Genomic DNA, 20,587 nt, shown 5'->3' with positions numbered 1-20,587 from the left:
TGTATCTTTGTTTAAGGCAATCATTACACATCAAGGTTAAATAAAATCAAAAATCAGATCTGGGTTAAAATCTTATTTGAAATAACTTCAAATACTGTGCTTGAGTGAGCTCGCCTGGCTTAATGAAGGTCTGTTACACATATATTTCACACAACATTTGGACACCTTCTCAGATTCTTTCATAAAATACGCAGCCTTTTGAAAGAGAATAGGATTCTTTAACAACATCCCTGAATTTTAGACAGTTCTCTCCTCAGCTACGAACTCCAAATACAGGACTATGTGGTCAGCCACAATATCTCCTCTTTGTCTTGCTTTTCCTTAACTGCCCACGTAGCTGCGCTCATTGAATTTCAATGGCTTCTCAAATCAGCCTCAATACACCATGTTCAGTCAGTTGGAAGCGCTAGATGCGCGGTTCCATTTTACCAGCGCTGCAGGACTTCTTTCCTCTCCCTCTAACTGACCACTTTCAAATCAGTTTCCTTCCTCTCAGTTTCCATCCCCCCATTAAATCGGTTGCCTCTGAAGTCTCACTTGCAACAGCAAACAAAGAGAATGCTTTTCACTGTGAAAAACCTTATACTGCATTGTCCAAAACCAACAATTTATTTACTAACAGAAAACAACTACATCGCATGAAGCACAGTTCAGTGGTCCACTCACCTCCCTTTTTTTGCAGGACACAGCAATTTTTGTTTCAACAGTAGACTTTAAAAATGAGTTCACTACAACATACAGTTGAAGTCAGAAGTTTACATACACCTTAGCCAAATACATTTAAACTCCGTTCTTCACAATTCCTGACATCTAATACTAGTAACAATTCTCTGTCTTAGGTCTGTTAGGATCACCACTTTATTTTAAGAATGTGAAATGTAAAAATAATAGTAGAGAGAATTATTTATTTCAGCTTTTATTTCTTTCATCACATTCCCAGTGGGTCAGAAGTTTACATACACTCAATTAGTATTTGGAGGGGTTAGATTCGACATTTTGAACATTGAGATATTAAATAAATGATAGGAAAGAAGCATAGAATCAAAGGAGAAAGAGACTGGGCCTCTGTAGAAAGACAGATAGCTGTGGAATGTGTTGGAATGTGTTGGGGGACGGGAGCAGAGCACCGTGTTGATACAGGGGAGACAGATGGACATCTGTGGATTAGATGAAGGAGGAGTTGAGGTCAGGGGGTGAGGACAGATTCCCTTAAGGGAGTAATAAGGGTTTGGTATCCTGTTACCCTCTTTCTGTTGAACCATAAGATGTAAGGACTGGAGAGAAGGCGTGTCTTAAGTAGGATGTATATACTGTAATGGAGAGAAATGTTTTGGTGTCTGAATACAGCTGTACAGAAACTTTGGGAAGAATTAAACTTGGTTAGATAGATAGACAGATAACACTGCTACTCCTACTGCTCTCTCCTCGTCTGACTACGTGTTCTCGCATACCCCTAGAGCATCGAGCCAGCGGGGTGGTGGCACTGGAATCCTCATCTCTCCCAAGTGGACATTCTCTCTTTCTCCCCTGACCCATCTGTCTATCTCCTCATTTGAATTCCATGCTGTCACAGTTACCAGCCCTTTCAAGCTTAACATCCTTATCATTTATCGCCCTCCAGGTTCCCTTGGAGAGTTCATCAATGAGCTTGACGCCTTGATAAGTTCCTTTCCTGAGGATGGCTCACCTCTCACAGTTCTGGGTGACTTTAACCTCCCCACGTCTACCTTCGACTCATTCCTCTCTGCCTCCTTCTTTCCACTCCTCTCCTCTTTCGACCTCACCCTCTCACCTTCCCCCCCTACTCACAAGGCAGGCAATACGCTTGACCTCATCTTTACTAGATGCTGTTCTTCCACTAATCTCATTGCAACTCCCCTCCAAGTCTCCGACCACTACCTTGTATCCTTTTCCCTCTCGCTCTCATCCAACACTTCTCACTCTCCCCCTACTCGGATGGTATTGCGCCGTCCCAACCTTCGCTCTCTCTCTCCCGCTACTCTCTCCTCTTCCATCCTATCATCTCTTCCCTCTGCTCAAACCTTCTCCAACCTATCTCCTGATTCTGCCTCCTCAACCCTCCTCTCCTCCCTCTCTGCATCCTTTGATTTCCTCTGTCCCCTATCCTCCAGGCCGGCTCGGTCCTCCCCTCCTGCTCCGTGGCTCGACGACTCACTGCGAGCTCACAGAACAGGGCTCCGGGCAGCCGAGCGGAAATGGAGGAAAACTCGCCTCCCCTGCGGACCTGGCATCCTTTCACTCCCTCCTCTCTACATTTTCCTCTTCTGTCTCTGCTGCTAAAGCCACTTTCTACCACTCTAAACTCCAAGCATCTGCCTCTAACCCTAGGAAGCTCTTTGCTACCTTCTCCTCCCTCCTGAATCCTCCTCCCCCCCCCCCTCCTCCCTCTCTGCGGATGACTTCGTCAACCATTTTGAAAAGAAGGTTGACGACATCCGATCCTCGTTTGCTAAGTCAAACGACACTGCTGGTCCTGCTCACACTGCCCTACCCTGTGCTTTGACCTCTTTCTCCCCTCTCTCTCCAGATGAAATCTCGCGTCTTGTGACGGCCGGCCGCCCAACAACATGCCCACTTGACCCTATCCCCTCCTCTCTTCTCCAGACCATTTCCGGAGACCTTCTCCCCTACCTCACCTCGCTCATCAACGCATCCTTGACCGCTGGCTACGTCCCTTCCGTCTTCAAGAGAGCGAGAGTTGCACCCCTTCTGAAAAAACCTACACTCGATCCCTCCGATGTCAACAACTACAGGCCAGTATCCCTTCTTTCCTTTCTCTCCAAAACTCTTGAACGCGCCGTGCTTGGCCAGCTCTCATGCTATCTCTCTCAGAATGACCTTCTTGATCCTAATCAGTCAGGTTTCAAGACTGGGCATTCAACTGAGACTGCTCTTCTCTGTGTCACGGAGGCTCTCCGCACTGCTAAAGCTAACTCTCTCTCCTCTGCTCTCATCCTTCTAGACCTATCTGCTGCCTTTGATACCGTGAACCATCAGATCCTCCTCTCCACCCTCTCCGAGCTGGGCATCTCCGGCACCGCGCACGCTTGGATTGCGTCCTACCTGACAGGTCGCTCCTACCAGGTGGCGTGGCGAGAATCTGTCTCCGCACCACGTGCTCTCACCACTGGTGTCCCCCAGGGCTCTGTTCTTGGCCCACTCCTATTCTCGCTATACACCAAGTCACTTGGCTCTGTCATATCCTCACATGGTCTCTCATATCATTGCTATGCAGATGACACACAATTAATCTTCTCCTTTCCCCCTTCTGACAACCAGGTGGCGAATCGCATCTCTGCATGTCTGGCAGACATATCAGTGTGGATGACGGATCACCACCTCAAGCTGAACCTCGGCAAGACGGAGCTGCTCTTCCTCCCGGGGAAGGACTGCCCGTTCCATGATCTCGCCATCACGGTTGACAACTCCCTTGTGTCCTCCTCCCAGAGTGCTAAGAGCCTTGGCGTGACCCTGGACAACACCCTGTCGTTCTCCACCAACATCAAGGCGGTGACCCGATCCTGTAGGTTCATGCTCTACAACATTCGCAGAGTACGACCCTGCCTCACACAGGAAGCGGCGCAGGTCCTAATCCAGGCACTTGTCATCTCCCGTCTGGATTACTGCAACTCGCTGTTGGCTGGGCTCCCTGCCTGTGCCATTAAACCCCTACAACTCATCCAGAACGCCGCAGCCCGTCTGGTGTTCAACCTTCCCAAGTTCTCTCACGTCACCCCGCTCCTCCGCTCTCTCCACTGGCTTCCAGTCGAAGCTCGCATCCGCTACAAGACCATGGTGCTTGCCTACGGAGCTGTGAGGGGAACGGCACCTCCGTACCTTCAGGCTCTGATCAGGCCCTACACCCAAACAAGGGCACTCCGTTCATCCACCTCTGGCCTGCTCGCCTCCCTACCTCTGAGGAAGCACAGTTCCCGCTCAGCCCAGTCAAAACTGTTCGCTGCTCTGGCACCCCAATGGTGGAACAAGCTCCCTCACGACGCCAGGACAGCGGAGTCAATCACCACCTTCCGGAGACACCTGAAACCCCACCTCTTCAAGGAATACCTGGGATAGGATAAAGTAATCCTTCTAACCCCCCCCTTAAAAGATTTAGATGCACTATTGTAAAGTGGTTGTTCCACTGGATATTATAGGTGAATGCACCAATTTGTAAGTCGCTCTGGATAAGAGCGTCTGCTAAATGACTAAAATGTAAATGTAAAAATGGTTAAAGCTTCTCTAGTGTCCGTGTGTTATTTACTCTGACAAATAAGAACCTAACAGTAGCATTGCCTTTAAATTGTTTAACTTGGGTCAAACGTTTCGGGTAGCCTTCCACAAGCTTCCCACAATAAGTTGGGTGAATTTTGGCCCATTCCTCCTGACAGAGCTGGTGTAACTGAGTCAGGTTTGTAGGCCTCCTTGCTCACACACGCTTTTTCAGTTCTGCCCACACATTTTCTATGGGATTGAGGTCAGGGCTTTGTGATGGCCACTCCAATATCTTGACTTTGTTGTCCTTAAGCCATTTTTCCACAACTTTGGAAGTATGCTTGGGGTCATTGTCCATTTGGAAGACCCATTTGCGACCAAACTTTGACTTTCTGACTGATGTCTTGAGATGTTGCTTCAATATATCCACATAATTTTCCTCCCTCGTGATGTCATCTATTTTGTATAGTGCACCAGTCCCTCCTGCAGCAAAGCACCCCCACAACATGACGCTGGGATGGTGTTCTTCGGCTTGCAAGCCTCCCCCCTTTTCCTCCAAACATAATGATGATCATTATGGCCAAAGAGTTTTATTTTTGTTTCATCAGACCAGAGGACATTTCTCCAAAAAGTACAATCTTTGTCCCCATGTGCAGTTGCAAACCGTAGTCTGACTTTTTTATGGTGGTTTTGGAGCAGTGGCTTCTTCCTTGCTGAGCGGTCTTTCAGGTTATGTCGATATAGGACTCGTTTTACTGTGATATATATACTTTTGTACCGGTTTCCTCCAGCATCTTCACAAGGTCCTTTGCTGTTGTTCTGGGATTATTTTGCACTTTTCGCACCAAAGTACGTTCATCTCTAGGAGACAGAACGCGTCTCCTTCCTGAGCGGTATGATGGCTGCATGGTCCCATGGTGGTATACTTGTGTACACCTACAGATGAAGGTGATACTTTCAGGCGTTTGGAAATTGCTCCCAAGGATGAACCAGACTTGTGGAGGTCTAAAAACTAATTCTGAGATCTTGGCTGATTTCTTTTGATTTTCCCATGATGTCAAGCAAAGAGGCACTGAGTTTGAAGGTAGGCCTTGAAATATATCCACAGGTACATCTCCAATTGACTCAAAGGATGTCAATTAGCCTATCAGCAGCTTCTAAAGCCATGACATCATTTCTGGAATTTTCCAAGCTGTTTAAAGGCACAGTCAACTTAGTGTATGTAAACTTCTGACCCACTGGAATTGTGATACAGTGAATTATAAGTGAAATAATCTGTCTGTAAACAACTGTTGAAAAAGTACTTGTGTCATACACAAAGTAGATGTCCTAACCGACTTGCCAAAACTATAGTTTGTTAACAAGAAATTTGGGGAGTGGTTGAAAAATTAGTTTTAATGACTCCAACCTAAGTGTATGTAAACCTCCGACTTCAACTGTATGTCGATGATATGAAATGGCTAGTCCTGTATGGGTAGCCATTACGTGCCTGCTGTTGCTGGGTTTCAAGGTATATACTACTAATATAGGCTACTGTAGTGTCAGAGACAAAAAGGGGTCTTGTACTGTAAGTGGTTTGTTGCGTCCATAATGGCTCAATTAGCCTCTGGCATTAGGCCTTTGTAACTGGCCTGAGAGCGACTGGGTCCTGCATAATGGGACATTATCTTGAGGTTACTCAAGGATAGACACTCAGAGAGAGAGAGAGGGAGAAAGAGAGAGCCGAGAGAGACAGATTTACAGCAAAATTGTTTTTCTGTTAAAGACCGCTGTACAAGCGCTTTGGATAAGAGTGTCTGCTAAATGAAGTAAATGTACATTTAAAAAGTAATTGAGATGATGACCACGTGACCGAGGAAAAACTCTGTCTTAGTCCAGCCAACTCGTCATGAACTATTAACCAATTGAAAACACACAATCTTGGGTGAGTGCTTAAATAAAAAGTAATTGGATCTGGCAAGCAGTAAAGGTACAAGCTGGGATCCTGTGATACAAAGGGATTGTGAGCCCTGGTCAAAAGTAGTGCACTACATAGGGAATAGGGTGCCATTTCAAATGCAAGACCAGTCCCAGTACTCCCATGACCTCCCAAACCACCCATGACCTCCCTCCCAAACCTGCCAAAAGCAGCACAACATACATTGAAAAGGGAGCCATTTCAGACACAGCCCCAGTACTGAGACCTACAGATCAGTTGTATGTTAGCTGTCTAAAAGGAGGGCAGGAGAAGGCTGTATACAGACTGAGAGGGTGGTGATGGATGCGGTGGCATAAACTTGGCACACAGGGTGGAGGGAGGCCAGCTCAGAGGGTGCCAGAGAAATGCCAGAGGGCTCCGCTGTGTTGGCATGGCCTGTTATTGGAGCAGTCACAGGCATCAGTGACATGCCAAATGCCACCCTCGCCTGAACAGTGGCTCTAAACAGTAAGTAACCGGTAAGAGAAAAATAATAGCCATCTGCACTAGTGGTATGTGGTTGGATGGTGTCCTAGGTGTTTGTGTGTGTGTGTGTGTTTTGTTTTAGTGTTCTTGTGGGGACCAGAAGTCCTCACAAGGATAGTAAAACAAGGAAAATCCGGACAAGTGGGGATATTTCGCCAGGCCCAACAAGGAAAAAGGCTATTTTAGGGGTTAGGTTTAGGGTGAGGATTACAATTAGAATTAAGGTTAGGGATTGGGGGTTAGGTTTAGGTTTAGAGGTTAAGGGTAGGTTTAGGGGTAGGGGTTAAGGCTAAGGAAAATAGGATTTTGAATGGGAATAAATGTTTTGGTCCCCATAAGGATAGTGTGTTTGTATGTGTGTGTGTATGTATGTGTGTTTATGTGAGATAAAGGTTGACATTTTGACTATTCAATTTAGCATTTGTTGTAGTCCAAATAGTGTTTAGTTTCAAATACACTGTGTGGCAAAGCTCTAAACCTAAATACAGACTTTCTACCCTCGCATGGATGTCACGCTGCACAATTAAAAGCTTTTGGAATACATGAAACAACACATTGTGTGAAAATCTAAATCCTCCCTGTTGGCTTTTCATTCGAATCAGAGGTGGGATTCATCCCAACAACTTCCATTCCCTATTCCCTCCCTTCTAGAATCTAATACGCTATGATATGCCATCAATCCACACATCGTCAAAATTGATCTATTTTACATGTCGACTTGTTCTCGCTACCTTTGATCAGTGGACTTGCTGTGGTAGAAAATATCTTTGAGAATATTATCAACGGGAAAAAAATATTGTTTCGAAAATATTGTTGAGGTACAATCCTGACATGGGCACAGCCATTAACCGGATGATGATCATGTTCAACGGGAGGCATCTAAAAATAATTGCAGGCTGCTTCATGTGATCTAGCGGAGGTTGCCATGACAACCCTGCTTGTTTTCATGTCAAAGGGGCCAGCTGAGACTATGCCAGCTCTGTAGCGGGATGGAGTGAGGTAGGGAGGGATGGAGGGAGCCAGAAAGAGGAGTAAAAACCCAGGGCTGTCAAGTCACTCTCTTCTTTTCCTCCGCCTCTTCCTCTCGCCCAATCTTTCTCTCCATCCTTATTCTCTCCCTCTCCATCTCTCTCTCTCTCCATCTTCCTATTTCTCTCTCTCTCTCTTCATCTTTCCCTTCCTCTTTCTCCCCGTCTTTCTCTCCATCTCTCTCTCTCTCTCTCGCCCTCCAGCTCTCTTTCTCTCTATCACAAAATGTTTCTTAATCTCTTTGCAACCTGGCCTCAGGGAAATTTGTAGGATTTGGTATGTAAATTAGTTCCCTCCATTTAGTATGATATATTACTTGACGTTAGGTTACGTCATGAATTGAAAATCAGTTGTACAATATAATACGAATTGGATGAAGTAACTTATCATTCGTATTATAGTATTATACATCTTTTTCTGAAACCAGGCTGCTTAGGAGGTACATTTTTGGTTAGCTGAACAAATGACAAAGGTTAGGAGAATTTATTTAAAAGGTTAGGAGAACTAACAACAAAGGTTAGGATAATTTACATAGCAGGTTAGGTGAATTAAGTTAAGGAAAAGGGTTAGGGGAAGGTTTAGCTAAAATGTTACAGTTGTCCCCAACGCGACTCCAACACGTAACCTTTGGATTGCTAGACGGTCACGGTATATGCCCACCCATCCGACCTCCATCATTTTGTTTCTGTCTTAAGTCCCCAGACCATTATTGCATTTGTAACATAACATATCATACTTGGGAGGTGCAAAAATCTAATGTCTGTCTAATGAGTCCAGTCTGCTCTTTGCCCAGTATCTACTGTCACTCCCATCTGTACAGAGAAGAGAGCCTAATACATGGGCATACCACTCCTGGCTCCATGGAAACACAACGTACTTCAGGGACACACAGTCAGTGGACTTTGACTCATTTTCACAATTTTCTTACTGTGGCCATGTTCAAGGGTACAGATGCTGAGGCTGATTCTCCCCCCTCTCCGCTCCCCTCCTCTGCCTATCCACAGACACTAGCAGCCAATCCCAACTAACCCCCCCCCCCACACACACACACACACACACTCCCCCCTCCCTGCTGAGCTAAAAATGGAAACGCTAAAAATAGACGGCAGAGATTTTTCACTTGAGAGAGCAAAAATGACCTGGAGCCAAAAAATGTCAGGCGGAAGCCTGTCGATAGGCTATTTATAGTGTTGGAACATGTGTAATCTATTTATAGTGTTGGAACATGTGTAATCTATTTATAGTGTTGGAACATGTGTAATCTATTTATAGTGTTGGAACATGTGTAATCTATTTATAGTGTTGGAACATGTGTAATCTATTTATAGTGTTGGAACATGTGTAATCTATTTATAGTGTTGGAACATGTGTAATCTATTTATAGTGTTGGAACATGTGTAATCTATTTATAGTGTTGGAACATGTGTAATCTATTTATAGTGTTGGAACATGTGTAATCTATTTATAGTGTTGGAACATGTGTAATCTATTTATAGTGTTGGAACATGTGTAATCTATTTATAGTGTTGGAACATGTGTAATCTATTTATAGTGTTGGAACATGTGTAATCTATTTATAGTGTTGGAACATGTGTAAATCGGTCACAACGTGACAAGTGCAATTACAGAAGGAGACATTGACATTTGTTCAGCCAATGTTCATATTATTTTTATAGACCCTGAGTGAATGGCAATCAAAACACTGTGTAGTGATGTTTTTTCAGTACCGAGTCAACTCCACTCTTTTTGCATAAATTGCACATGGTTCAGTGCCCTGAGTAAGAACCCACACAGGCCAGAATTCGCACGCACGAACACACACACACACACACACACACACACACACACACACACACACACACACACACACACACACACACACACACACACACACACACACACACACACACACACACACACACACACACCAACTGTCAGTTTGTTTTGTCTTTTAATGAGTTGGATTTTTTGGGGTTTTCAGCTTATATTGTGCCAAATCCATTATGATAGCAAAGACGTAGAAAATAAAACAACTTCTTCCAGGAGAAGGCCATATGAATTTAGTAATATATTTCTATTTAACATTTCATTTAAAAATCAGTCGTGGCGTTGACTGTAGTGATACACGTTACACGTTTCCTCTTGCACGTGATGCCAGCCTCTGGGGCTCAGTGGGATTGCTAGGAATAGAAATGTTCAGATCTATGGTGTAGGGATGGGTACACCGTCCATCGTTGGAGCGCTCGGCCAAGCCATAAAAAGTCTTCATTAAGACCCCTCATCCCCAACGATATTATCTTTCTTGTTTGTACTGATTGACTGATATTGATGTATTACTTTTAGTATATCATGAGAAATGTACATAATGGGCCACTGAAATCTACAATGTTATGTTTGTTATAGTTTTGCCAGTAATGTGATGACTCAGTACAGGCGCACTGGCAGCCTAGCCTCATTTGGCCTAATTCTTAAAAGAGATGGACGTTTTTAAAAGCGTTTTAAAAGCAAGCGTGCGCCAGAAATTACAATAATGTTCAACGCCACTCTTCGGTCTCCCTGAAAACAAAAGCCTTGTGATCAGGATCTGAAATACCGTATAAAATGGTAACCTAGCTGATTAATTCACAACGGACAATGCTAAAGCCAGAGAGGTTTGTCTGAAATGGAAATGTGTGCTTACTGAAGGGAGACTAAAGGGGGGGGGTGTTCAGTTCTGTCTTTCTGATGTAGCTAGGAAGTGTCTAGGCTACGGATGCAGTCTGTGTAGGATAGATGGTGTTCCTTTCCAAAAGGGTGGAGTGTATACTGGTGGTATTATAATCCCCTTGGCATGGTAGTAAAAGCAAGACAGAGAACGACACAGAGCGGAGTGGCTAAGGATAGGTGTGTGTGTGTGTGTGTGGGGGGGGTAAGCTCTGTATTACCTACAGTGCTCTAAGAAACGCATCACACACACCGCCACATCAATTCATTTCCACACTTTGCTTTTATCAAAACTAATTTGCAAGCCTTTCATCTGGCACATTTTCCATTCCAGCCTATTTTCAAAGAAATAAGACAGGAAAAACCAATGTACTCCATCTGCCTTTTGCATCATTCTTGAATTGCAGTGGCATTTGCGCATGGGCCCCCCCCTCAAAAAAAGAACTCTAGAAATTTTCTAAACAACACATTTAAAAAAAAATGTATTTGGGTACATCTTCCCATTCTAAATCAACTAATATGGCAGCTTAATGACTTAATTAATTTTTTTACCATTATGATACCATTGTGCCACCAGTAGGAGTACTAACACCACTGATAATCTCTCACGGACAGACTACGTAAACATAAATGGTACCGTAGGTCTGTCATGATACAACAGGATGTGTGCGATAATGAGCAGTATTAGTTTCCCAGGTGTTAGCATCTTTTGCATTTCGGAAGGGGAGGGGACATTTGGCCTACCCCTAACTTGCAAAGAGAGAGGGTGGAGCTCTTCGTTCCAGGTTTCGATCCTTGTTTGGTCTCTTCTCTTAAACACGTATGGACCCAGAACTTAATTGAGCATCTGACCAATTACGCAAGACTTTGGTTCTGAGTTAACCGAGATTACACCATTTGACAGTTACACTAATGATACATTTTAGGTAAAATAGGATTTTCTGAAATGGAGGCCACAGATGCTCAAATCTAACCTAATTTACTAAAGTGATATGATTAATAATTTTGCTCACAATGTAATTTCCCTTCATTTAAATTGAGTAAGTGACACTTTTTTAAAATCAAATTATCAATGGAATCCTCAAATGTATGACAGACTAAAAGGGTGTGATTAGCTAATACTTTTCTTTAATATAGACCCATCCCCCAATAACAACTTGCCCCTAGAGGGAATGCTAAAGATCCTTGTATATCTTTGTAATCTTTGTAATTTTCAAGGCGGTAACACCAATGACATTAAACTTCGGGACACATATTATATTTGTAAAAACAAGTTATTTTAATAGGCGTCTTTCTTTTTATTGATGATCTATACAATATATACAAGTATTTTGTTTACTTTCTATCATAAAAAAATTATAGATATCTAAATCTCAACAGATCTCAAAATCCCCGAAACATGTAACTACATCTCTACTGGGTCACTACTGGGACAAGCAAATTTGCTTACTCTAAGTACTTTAAAGATGGAACCCGCAGTAGGGGAAAACAGCGCTACAGTCCGCCCCATGGCCGTTGTTATTGTTTTGTTGACGAAGCAGAGGTGGGGAGCGTCAGGCATCGAGGTAAAAATTGCAGTCCATCATATTGTGCTGTTCTATCGCGCGTGCAGTGATGTCAGAGGGGAAGAAAACGGTGTTTGTTGATGGCATTAACTTCTTTGTTGTTGTATAATATCCCAAACGGACGTGGCCGTTTCACCAATTAAGGATTCTAGCTTTAAACAATGCATAAACAGAAAGTTTTGCTGTATAAATGACTTGCATTACGTTTTATCGTTGATAAACAGACCAATGTAAACAAAAACATGTACGATGTGTAACTATTTGTCATATTAAATTGTTTTTCATGGTTGCAAAGGCGAGGGACGCAAATGCTACCGCAATTCAAGAATGACCCTATTAGCTCCTTAGATGTACTGTCACACTCTCCTGGGCCCGTATTCATTAAGCGTCTCAAACAGGAGTACTGATTTATGATCAGTTTCACCTTTTAGATCACAATGAATATGATTACAAGGATAGGGGGCACCTGATCCTAGATCAGTACTCCTACTGTAGAGACGCTTTATGAATACAGGCCCTGGACTTGTTGGCTGAAAGTCTTCAATTGGTGTGATAAACCAAATTGGTCACTTACACAAGACAATGCATATTTCAGTTTGCAGCTGTTGGCTGAAATTCTCCTGACTGCACACAAACAAAATCTTAGCCCATTGGAAATTCATGAATTTTATTTCAATTCACTTCTTGAACAGACTCAATTCCAAATGGAATTGACTCCAACCCTGCTGTTTAGTGTCTACCATAGAAATATAATTCCTAGAATATAATTCTATATCTATGGTAGGCACCAAGCAATGGGGTTGGAGTCAATTCACTTTTTCGAAGAATTATATTTATATGGTACCTTCATTGGGGGGATGGGTAGAGGCTTGCCCTGCTTGTCCAGTGAGATGTAGGTGAAGAAGGCTGTGACGGCCCGGTACTTCCCCTTCTCAGCCTCTATCAGAGGATCGGCGTCCACAAACACCTCGATCTCCATAGACTTGTTACTGGCGAATGTCGCCCTTCCCGAGACAGTTACCACACAGCCTGGGGACGAAGAGGGAACATTTTATCAACCCTTTAACATAACAGGAATACAGCAGCCTGCAATTACCACACATAGCAAATTTGACGTGATATCTACATAAATAATCGCCACCTTCTTGTGGACATTGTTCAAAGAGAAGTTGAGACATCCTGCGGCTAGAGGATTTGTCAGTATTACAGCGATTTAGCCCATGCTGTGCATTACTACAAGTAAAATGTTGCCAATGGTATGACAATAATAGTCAGAGGAGTTGGCTAAAGTACGGGGTTCTGGAAGTGAATTAGACCTCCGAACCCGCGTTCCAGTTCAGATTTACGAGAGACTAAAGTCAAGCGTTTTTGGTTCTATGTGTAGGCACAGGAATTACAAGTTTAAGGTTCCAAGATGCCAGGCAACAGTTTAGAATTTGGCTTTGCAAGACCGAAAAACAACAGCACGGGCTTCTCGTTACATGTTTATTACAAAGTCATTCAATGACTTTTACAACACAATATCTGGTGCCTGTGCCTCTGAGTGAAAGATATCACGAAAAGAAAGAACACATCTTTATTTCTAAGCACTGAACAACTCAACTTGTTTAACGTTCCATCCACCCAGGGAATAATTAAGACTTATTTGTTTTTCATCCTTGTTCACTTTTATCTCAGCCAACAATGTTTAACAACAACAAAGTTCTCACAGCAGCATATCCTCCGGCACAAGACGACAACTAAGTGTGAGTTTACATCTGGTTGGTTTTGCTAATGGTCTTTGTTGAGAACATAGACACTGAATATAATCGGTGCTGTAAAAAAAAATATTAGTTGACCACTTTGTATTAAGAAGAAAAACATAGTTTTTATTGTTCAAAGTTTTTAAAGTCATTATTTTTTAATTAACATTTCAATGCATCTGCAACATGGCTGCATTCAAAATAACTCATCAAATGTTCTAAAACCTAGGCATATTCACAATAAAACTGAACGGAAAACATACAAAAAATGTGGACGTGAACCTGAAAGGCCAAACAGGCAGTATATCTAGAAAGTACATCTGCCGCTGGCACTGAGTCCAGAGACTTTGCACAGACGTGCGTCAACCGTGCCAGGAACCACACTCGTCATCCAAAGTTTCCCTCACGTCTGCTCGCTTTGATCTTATCAACTCTGGATCTCATCACAATTTCACCTCTTTTATTTTTCCATTTCACTCGGCCAGATGAGAGAGACAGCCTTACGAGACATGCCTCTCCTGTAATGCCTGAACTACTGAAAATACAGTCTATACAGTCAGGGGGGCTCAACTCGGCACCCCGAGTTCTGATGGTTTTTGCTTTGGGTCTAGTACTGGTCTCAAGTGGTAAACACACTCACCCTAGATCTTTCAAATGGTCCTGATTCTAGTCAGTACAGAAACAGTGAGACAAACACAAAAGTAGAACAGTAATAGCCCAATGAAACCCGTCAACCCCCTAAGATCAATGTCCGCGCCCCTGCAGAAATCGAATTAGCGTCATAAAAACATCCCCGTCACGATCTCTCTGTTTAAGTCAGAGATATCTGCGTCTCAATCCACCGCATCCGCCGATGTAACAGTTCCGCATCTGAGGTGAAAGGTCACAGAGTTAGAGCGGTATTTGTCAGACCATGATACTACCCAAAAATCGTCCTCCTCACAAAATTGTCTGTAGCGTCCGAACAGTTTAGCCTAAACACTAATATGACCCCTATGTGTAAAGGTGAGACTCTCATGAACATGTCGGTTGTAGACCTCAAAAGACTCGTCTCAAGGTCCCCCGGTACCATTCTAAAAAATGAATGGCATTATAGAAGGAGACTGTTTAGTGAAAAAAATAAGAGGTTAAATACATGTAAAAAATTTAAATAATAATGTTTCCTGATCTTTCTTATATCTCTCAGATATAGGATAGACACTTTAGAACAAACTTCCTTTAGATTTTTTGGGAGGGACTATCTGTTGTTCCATGTAGTGAATTTGTTATTCAATGCAGTTGTATAACATCAAATACTTTTTTTGATATTTTTTTATAATTCAAGTGGTGTTAAAATTCTAAATCAAATAGCAAAATAATCCTTGGTACGACCTTCTTAAAACAATTCCATATAAACTCATCAAAAAAACAAACGTCCTCTCACTGTCAACTGCGTTTATTTTCAGCAAACTTAACATGAGTAAATATTTGTATGAACATAACAAGATTCAACAACTGAGACATAAACTGAACAAGTTCCACAGACTAAGAGGAATGGAATAATGTGTCCCTGAACAAAGGGGGGGGGTAAAAATCAAAAGTAACAGTCAGTATCTGGTGTGGCCACCAGCTACATTAAGTACTGCAGTACTGCACCCCTATCCTCATGGCCTGCACCAGATTTGCCAGTTCTTGCTGTGAGATGTTACCCCACAGTTCCACCAAGGCACCTGTAAGTTCCCAGACATTTCTGGGGGGAATGGCCCTAGCCCTCACCCTCCGATCCAACAGGTCCCAGACGTGCTCAATGGGATTGAGATCCGGGCTCTTCGCAGGCCATGGCAAAACACTAACATTCCTGTCTTTCAAGAAATCACGCACAGAACGAGCAGTATGGCTGGTGGCATTGTCATGCTAGAGGGTCATGTCAGGATGAGCCTGCAGGAAGGGTACCACATGAGGGAGGAGGATGTCTTCCCTGTAACGCACAGCGTTGAGATTGCCTGCAATGACAACAAGCTCAATCCTATGATGCTGTGACACACCGTCCCAGAACATGACGGACCCTCCACCTCCAAATCGATCCCGCTCCAGAGTACAGGCCTCGGTGTAACGCTCATTTCTTCGATGATAAACGCGAATCCGACCATCACCTCTGGTGAGACAAAACCGTGACTCGTCAGTGAAGAGCACTTTTTGCCAGTCCTGTCTGGTCCAGCGACGGTGGGTTTGTGCCCATAGGTGACGTTGTTGCCGGTGAAGTCTGGTGAGGACCTGCCTTACAACAGGCCTACAAGCCCTCAGTCCAGCCTCTCTCAGCCTATTGCGGACAGTCTGAGCACTGATGGAGGGATTGTGCATTCCTGGTGTAACTCGGGCAGTTGTTGTTGCCATCCTGTACCTGTCCCGCAAGTGTGATGTTCGGATGTACCGATCCTGTGCAGGTGTTGTTACACGTGGTCTGCCACTGCGAGGACGATCAGCTGTCCGTCCTGTCTCCCTGTAGCGCTGTCTTAGGCGTCTCACAGTACGGACATTGCAATTTATTGCCCTGGCCACATCTGCAGTCCTCATGCTTCCTTGCAGCATGCCTAAGGCACGTTCACACAGATGAGCAGGGACCCTGAGCATCTTTCTTTTGGTGTTTTTCAGAGTCAGTAGAAAGGCCTCTTTAGTGTCCTAAGTTTTCATACCTGTGATCTTAATTGCCTACCATCTGTAAGCTGTTAGTGTCTTAACAACTGTTCCACGGGTGCATGTTCATTAATTGTTTATGGTTCATTGAACAAGCATGGGAAACAGTGTTTAAACCCTTTACAATGAAGATCTGTGAAGTTATTTGGATTTTTACGAATGATCTTTGAAAGACAGGGTCCTGAAAAAGGGACGTTTCTTTTTTTGCTGAGATTAGCTTAGTAGTTCCCCCATCCCCGGTTTAGACAGGACTTAGACTCTCATGGGATTAAACCATTAGTTTCCATTTACAGAGAAAAGTAGGTTGTAGTCTCGTCGCTGTGTGGAAGAGTGCACTGCTACTTGTTTAAAGACTTCCTCCAGCGATTTTTGAACTTTTTCTGTTGAAAAGCAATATCCCAAGTATAAATACAGTAAAGTACAAACACAAAAGGGTTAGACACAACTTCAAACCAGGAGTAAGGCATTCAGGGAGTTGGTCTGATGGGAATCCCTGATGTCATCACCCTTGCTTGAGGAACAATAGAGGGGCAATAGAGAACAAAACAGGAAAGGCCCCTCCCCCCACTTGGTGATGTCATGATTTACCTGGACTACCTATTGAGATTAGCCTTTTGTTACATATATCAGGTGTTAAATGAGGTGAAAAGGCAACTAGGGGCCACATTAAGGGCTCAGTCAATCTATGTGATACATGGTAGTGAGAGGGTTCTTTAAATCCACCATTTACCTTATTGAATTTGATCTGTCTTCCCTATGCAGCATCTCTCTCTCTCTCTCTCTCTCTCTCTCTCTCTCTCTCTCTCTCTCTCTCTCTCTCTCTCTCTCTCTCTCTCTCTCTCTCTCTCTCTCTCTCTCTCTCTCTCTCTCTCTCTCTCTCTCTCTCTCTCTCTCTCTCTCTCTCTCTCTCTCTCTCTCTCTCTCTCTCTCTCTCTCTCTCTCTCTCTCTCTCTCTCTCTCTCTCTCTCTCTCTCTCTCTCTCTCTCTCTCTCTCTCTCTCTCTCTCTCTCTCTCTCTCTCTCTCTCTCTCTCTCTCTCTCTCTCTCTCTCTCTCTCTCTCTCTCTCTCTCTCTCTCTCTCTCTCTCTCTCTCTCTCTCTCTCTCTCTCTCTCTGGGTGATGGATGAGGTGCAGAGAAACAAATTGAACCGCTGCCTCAAACTCCTCTACAGCCGCAAAACGGACTGCCAGATGGGATATATCAGACCAGGAAACTGACTACGTAGAGAACAAGTCACTTACTCTCACCCATCTCCCACCTCCTGCTAGGAAGGTAAGCCTGCACGCCCCAATGTGTCAAGGGTCACCTAAAATCTTCAGGTCTCATATGACCTATATACTGTACATTGCAATTACAAACGAGCAGGTAACGCATACATCGCAAGTAACACATATATATTCACAGCCTTGACACTGACATAGTAAAAAATACAAGATAATTCCTGCTACAAACGTTTGAGTATTATGGGGTTTTTGCAACGGAGTTCAGTGCTGTTTCGCGGACCAAAAACATTGTACACCATAAGTCAAAGTCCTGTATAAACACATCATTAATTGTGTGGGTGCATGTGTTAGACATTGGTGGGACCACCCACAACTCATAAACCAATCAGCTGAAAGCATGCCGGTTTATACAGTATTTTTCCATCGCCAATAAGCGGAAACACCCCCCTACCTTGTGTGGGTTGACAGGTTAAAGACATGACCAGCATTCTGTGCTGAACTACGATATATTCCTGATGCGCTAGCATCCTGTTTGACTCTTCTGTATTGTCAATGTTCTCTAAAAAGACAAACGGTTGCATCCTGTGCGTGTATTCAACAGCGATCACACGGTCCGAACACATTGGTTTACGCAGGATGCTGTAAAGGCAGCTGAGTCAGTGACAGTATTGATTGCATTTTTTTATGAGGTGTCTATCTGAGAGGTCTAAGTGGGTCTGTCCACTGTTGATGGATGAGATGCAGAGAGGCACCATTTCGACTACTCTCTTAATGCTAACAGACCACATACCTCTATGGCGGTGTCCTACTGATCCCCACATCGTGGGATGGGAACACCGTGCTTGATGACAACCATAACACTGGCATCACTGGAATAAATACAGCACTGTGTATCTGGATCATGTCATAACACAACAACTTTAGTGCTCATTGCTCAGCCTCCAACGGCTATGTCCACGGTTTTCCAAATCATGGCAAGACATTCAGCCAATTGCTTAGCTTCTAAGGGCTAGTACATAACCAACTGTCAGCTCCTTCCATCCAGGACATCAAATTTGTATTTATTTTACTAGGCAAGTCAGTTAAGAACAAATTCTTATTTACAATAACAGGCTACCGGTGAACAGCGGGTGAACTTCCTTGTTCAGGGGAAGAACGACAGATTTTTACCTTGTCAGCTAGGGGATTCGATCCAGCAACCTTCCGGTTACTGGCCCAACGCTCTAACCACTAGGCTACCTGCCGCCCCTCATCAAATGCACCTCATCAAGTAACATGGCTTCCATGAGATACATGATGAAGAAACTTTTGTTGAGAACAAAACCCATCTCTAAAAGCATGAGCCTGTACAACTAAACAACCAAATAAACCCTGGAATGATAACACTGACAAGAGTTGTATGGGTTTCAAGTTAAACACTGTTTATAAAAGAATCACAAATTGTAAAAGCTCTGTCAAGTTCCCATCACACAGATAGACTAAGGTAGGTCTGGAGTTTCAGATGGGTAATTGCTGTTGAGCCAAGACTGTGACATGGCATATGGGTCAACAGTGTCACGGTCAAATTATGCAGATAGAATGTCAATTTTTCAGAAATGGATGTGTCCCTCTGCCGGGTTTATTGATAATGGTCTTCACCCAAGATCAACAGTACATCAACATTCTGTGTGGAGGCTCCTATTGCACTTGCTAATCTGAGAGTATTATGGCTCAAGCAGAGAATCAATTATTCACTGTATTGACATCCAGGTAAGGGAACAGGAAGTAATGGATTGTCATCAATGATTTATATCCTCTCACTAGAGCAATAAACAATATTAGCCTAGTCAGGAATAATGTAAATGGGAAATAAGGTAAAATACCATGTTTTTTTCCAGATACGGTGCACAACAAAAGTGGCTGGTAATGATAAACTCAAATGTGACACAGGTTAGCTAATCCACATGCAACATGCTGCTTGTCAAATGTTGAAATTGAAGGCAGTTGAATTTGACACATTCTCAGGTAATGGTGTGTTCTGAAGCTGTTAATCATCAGTTAGCAGGTTAGCCTACAGTGGGGGAAAAAAGTATTTGATCCTCTGCTGATTTTGTACATTTGCCCACTGACAAAGAAAGGATCTGTAACGGTCGTCGTAATGGATGGACCAAGGCGCAGCGGGTTGAGTGCTCATATTTAACTTTTAATGTGAACACTTAATAAACAAAACAAGACAAACGGACGGACGGACGGACGGACGGACGGACGGACGGACGGACAACCAGTCTTGCAGGCAACACACAGCTATGCAAAGAACAACCTCCCACAAATCCCATGACAAACACATTCCTATTTATAGGACCTTCAATCAGAGGCAACGATAGACAGCTGCCTCCAATTGAAGGCCCCAACCCTAATTACCTAAACATAGAAATAGAAATGACTAGACAGATCATAGAAATACACTAACATAGACCAATGACAAAAACCTCAGAATACATAAACCAAACACCCCTCTACATACACACCCCGAACCATATAAAACAAATACCCCCTGCCACGTCCTGACCAAACTATAATAACAAATAACCCCTTTACTGGTCAGGATGTGACAGGATCAGTCTATAATTTGAATGGTAGGTTTATTTGAACAGTGAGAGACAGAATAACAACAAAATTATCCAGAAAAACGCATGTCAGAAATGTTATAAATTGATTTGCATTTTAATGAGGGAAATACGTATTTGACCCCCTCACAATCATAAAGATTTCTGGCTCCCAGGTGTCTTTTATACAGGTAACGAGCTGAGATTAGGAGCACATCCTTAAAAGGGAGTGCTCCTAACTGCAGCTTGTTACCTGTAAAAAAGACACCTGTCCACAGAAGCAATCAATCAATCAGATTCCAAACTCTCCACCATGGCCAAGACCAAAGAGCTCTCCAAGGATGTCAGGGACAAGATCGTAGACCTACACAAGACTGGAATGGGCTACAAG

General features: G+C 43.4%; 1 protein-coding gene across 7 annotated transcripts in view; it reads right to left on the bottom strand.

Moving 5' to 3' along the window:
- Positions 1 to 20,587, bottom strand: part of acot7 (acyl-CoA thioesterase 7) — a 69,046-nt gene that overhangs the window by 8,763 nt on the left and 39,696 nt on the right. For all 7 annotated transcript variants that reach the window (XM_045696018.1, XM_045696016.1, XM_045696014.1 and 4 more), the window contains one exon: positions 12,818 to 13,002. In XM_045696018.1, coding sequence (XP_045551974.1) covers positions 12,818 to 13,002 — 185 coding nt within the window. The remainder of the gene's footprint in view (positions 1 to 12,817; positions 13,003 to 20,587) is intronic.

The sequence above is a fragment of the Salmo salar genome, chromosome ssa15 (assembly GCF_905237065.1).
Source record: "Salmo salar chromosome ssa15, Ssal_v3.1, whole genome shotgun sequence".
In the NCBI taxonomy this organism is placed as follows: domain Eukaryota; kingdom Metazoa; phylum Chordata; class Actinopteri; order Salmoniformes; family Salmonidae; genus Salmo; species Salmo salar.
This window is presented reverse-complemented; position numbering and strand designations above follow the sequence as displayed.